This window comes from Daktulosphaira vitifoliae, unplaced genomic scaffold (assembly GCF_025091365.1).
Source record: "Daktulosphaira vitifoliae isolate Bord-2020 unplaced genomic scaffold, ASM2509136v1 Scaffold_4, whole genome shotgun sequence".
NCBI classification, from domain to species: Eukaryota; Metazoa; Arthropoda; class Insecta; order Hemiptera; family Phylloxeridae; genus Daktulosphaira; species Daktulosphaira vitifoliae.
In genome coordinates, this window is record NW_026099575.1 from 41,127,293 (window position 1) to 41,131,200 (window position 3,908).

At 25.1% G+C, this 3,908-nt stretch overlaps 1 protein-coding gene across 1 annotated transcript; it reads right to left on the bottom strand.

The window, feature by feature from the left end:
• Positions 1 to 2,468: 2,468 nt before the first annotated feature.
• Positions 2,469 to 3,589, bottom strand: LOC126905070 (uncharacterized). Its single transcript, XM_050684462.1, has one exon. The coding sequence runs from the start codon at positions 3,129 to 3,131 to the stop codon at positions 2,469 to 2,471; it is 663 nt and encodes a 220-aa protein (XP_050540419.1). The 5' UTR covers positions 3,132 to 3,589.
• Between the last annotated feature and the right edge of the window lie 319 nt (positions 3,590 to 3,908).

Genomic DNA, 3,908 nt, shown 5'->3' on the forward strand with positions numbered 1-3,908 from the left:
TCATAATATTGAAAATTTTATAAAACTAAAAAAAACTTTAAAAAGATCTAGTGACTGCACCAGGTTTTTTAAAAGTTTTTTTAAACTAAAAGTCAATAATAGTATTTTACACATTATTACTAAAATAAAAAAATTCTAAAACTCATAAATTTTATTTTCTCACGAATTTTTAACATCCAATTTACTTATATTTTATGTAATATGTATAAATGAAAACAAAATCTTCTTGAGACTTATCAGAAAGTACTTAATAGTTAATTAATTACTTAATTTTTTATTATAAAAAATAATAAAATTTCTTATTTTTAGACCAATTAGAANATCAGAAAGTACTTAATAGTTAATTAATAACTTAATTTTTTATTATAAAAAATAATAAAATTTCTTATTTTTAGACCAATTAGAAAATGAAGATCAAAATTGTATTATTTTGTATGGTTATTGTAAGTTATACAATATCCCAAATAATATTAAAACATATTTTTTTTAAATAAAATTGTTTTAAATTACCAATATTGTAAATCAATTTAAAACCATTGAAGATGTTTTAGACTGCTTTTTATTTGTGTTTACTAGTAAACCATAGTAGAAAAAATATAATAATTGTAAATTCACATAACTTTTGATCCAATAATTATTTCGCTGTAATTATTTTTGAACAGTTTTTTTATTATTAGACTGTGTTAATAGCATTTTTATTTGTCAATATTACAATATTTTTGTATATTGACAATATTTATAATACCTTTAATAATAAAAAAAAAAACTATTAAATTTCCAAAATTTTAAAATATTATTTTTTAGCAGTTTCTTTTTTATATTTTAAAAATAACTCTTTGGAGATGAAAATATTTAATTGACCTTCTCCTTCAAATTAAACTGACCACTCTACGCCTATGAGTGTTAGAAAAATTCATTTTCAAACGAAACTCGTTCTTCGTTTTAAGATGTTACGTTTTTAGTGTAATAATTTATAAAAGTATCAAAACAGCAAATTAAAATTATAAAATGTTGATAAAATAATGTATAAAGATATATAATGAAGGTGGTTAGATTTCATTACAAAACATATTATTACTAGTCAACGTAAAAGTATTTTTCTTTTTATAACACCTAGAAACAAATAAAAACATTTAGAACACAAAAATTAAAAAGAACTAAATAATATACAATGTACAATATATAATTTAAAATACGATTCATTTCTTTTTCCAGTTCAATTAATGCATTTAAGTATTGAAAGTTTTCTATGTCATAATTCAACCGGCTTAATTTTTATTAAAAAAATAATTAATAGACATTTTCTAGCTACAAAAATAACATTTTACGAATCTGTTGTTTTTGGAACGAATTCCTTCCCAACATTAGTTACAAGCAATTCAATACATATAATAATTATGGTTTGGTTGATTGTGTTTATAAATGCAACCTAACTAAACCAAACCAAACCATACACAAGGATGAATACAGCGCGTGTATGTCCATTTCATCAATGATATACACTCACTCAATTAATACATTTTTATCGATCAATCTTGATTTTTTGTATAAAAGTGCAATTTTTAAAATAATAGTAATCCGGTCTCTAATTATAAGCGTTCTAATTAGATAGCAAAAATTTAGCAACTTTTAAAATTGAACATTTTACACAATAAATATTACTTAAAATAATAAATTATTAGCTTTTTAATCTATCTTTTATCATACTGTAATACTTTTGATGTTAAACTAAATCATTTTGTTTCAGACATTTTCTGCATTATTGGTCATTGCTATACCTTCATAAAATAATTTAAAAAAGCTAAAATTTTTAGTTTCTAATAAAAATTAAACTGGTTGAATTTATATTTGTAAACAATTTAATAAATAAACCAATTACATAGAATTAAAAATTAAGTATATTCGTAAAAATATTCATAATACATTTAGCTTTCTTTAAAATCGAACAGTTTGCACACAAATAATAGCCACCTAGCTATCATGATCTAAAATATTAGTGTGCTAAAATTTTTGAAATAACAGCTTTGCTACAATTAAAATATTAAAAAGCTTTTTTTTTTTTAAGATGCCTATACTAGCTAATGAAGATCGAGAAAAGATGTCGTTGCGTAATACAACCTACGCAGTCCAACGAATAGCTTTCTGTCTACAAGAAAAAGGTTTAACTCGTTTTATTGAAAAAAAGAATATTGGTAATTTTGCTCCAGAACTATTTGTATCGTATAAATCATTACAATATAAATCATAGTAATAATTATTATTATGACTTACAAAATCTATAGAATTTAGAAAATACTTTTGTGGATGTATGGGGTGCATATTTAAAATACATTATAAAATATAAAAGAGATTAAGTACAAATATGTCAATGTATTATTGATATCAAAGTTCATACATACCCCACTTAAAATATCGGTTTTGAAAGGGCTCAGCCCTATTGTTCATAAAATACTCAGCAAAATAGTCTCTTACTTCAATCCCTTGTTGACGAGATCCAGTTCCCCCACTAACCTAATAATCCTCCAAAAAATTAGATAACGTATCCTCAAAATTGTAGCCGTCTCTTCTGCGTACATAGTTAGTAGTATATAACAGGCTTTAACTATTTCATCGATGAAATCTGGCTCAACTAAAATCGTTGTGTGCAAAATTCTCCATTTGTTAGCAAGGATTCCAAAAGCACATTCTACTAATCTTCTAGCTCTTGACAATCTATAATTAAATATTCTTCTTTTTTGAGTGAGGTTTCGTCCTGGAAATTGTCTCAATAAATTTTGGTGTAATCCAAAAGCTTCGTCGGCCACTAAAACAAATGGTTGCGGTGAGCTAGTTGTGTTTGGCAAACAAGTAGGCGCAGGAAGATTTAGCTGGTTTGAATAAAGTTTTCTGCCAAATGGACAGTCCTTAAAGACAGTCGAGTCACCTTCTCTACCATAAGCACCTACGTCGATAGCGATAAAACAATATTCGGAATCTACTACGCATATTAATAACATAGAAAAATACTTTTTGTAGTTAAAAAAAAAAGAGCCTGCTTCATGAGGGTTTTGGCAACGAATATGTTTTTCGTCTACAGCTCCTATGCAATTGGGAAAATTAGTTTTTTTATAATACTGATTAGCAACATCCATCTATTTTTCAAGATCAGGTAAAAGCATTTCTTCAGGCTGTAAAATGGTCCACAAAAATTGACAAGTTTCTCGTATAATTAAAGATATTGTACTTCTTCCCAATAAAAATTCAAATTGTAAAGCTACAAAGTTTGATCCCGTAGATAAAAATCTGAAAATGTTTTATGATTCTTAAATTTCAGCTTCAATGATCATTGAGAAGGTTTAATTTTACTATGATGTGTTTTTTTTGTGTCTGTCATTCATTTTTCTGAGCTCTCACTTGACCAATACGTTAAAAGAACACGATTTTAATTTTGTTGAACTTATAATCACCAAATATTGGAAAAACCCTTTTGTTTTAAAAATTCAGACAAATATCTCAAAATTACGCTACTGTAATAAATGGCCACTTCAAAAATACTTTTTAATTAAACATTTCCAAAGTAATAGGAGTATAAAATTCGTTTTTATGCAGAATACACAGTAAAATAAAATATTTTTTAATGACCATAGACTAATAAATACTTCACTAAACCAAATTTTCATATATATATATATATATATATATACATGTTGAGGTATTTATAACAATTAAAAATTTATCCTCATAAAAGTAACTTTAGTTAAATTTTTATAAAAGTTAAGGTTGGGTTATTTACCCTTCATTGGCTATAACCCTGATAGAGTTATGTTCATAACCATGAAAAACTTTCATTATAAGGAGAGTTTTTTAGATAGCAGTGTCCATCCCATAAGTATATGAAAGGAAAACTTTGGGAAATTATGCTTCAAAAA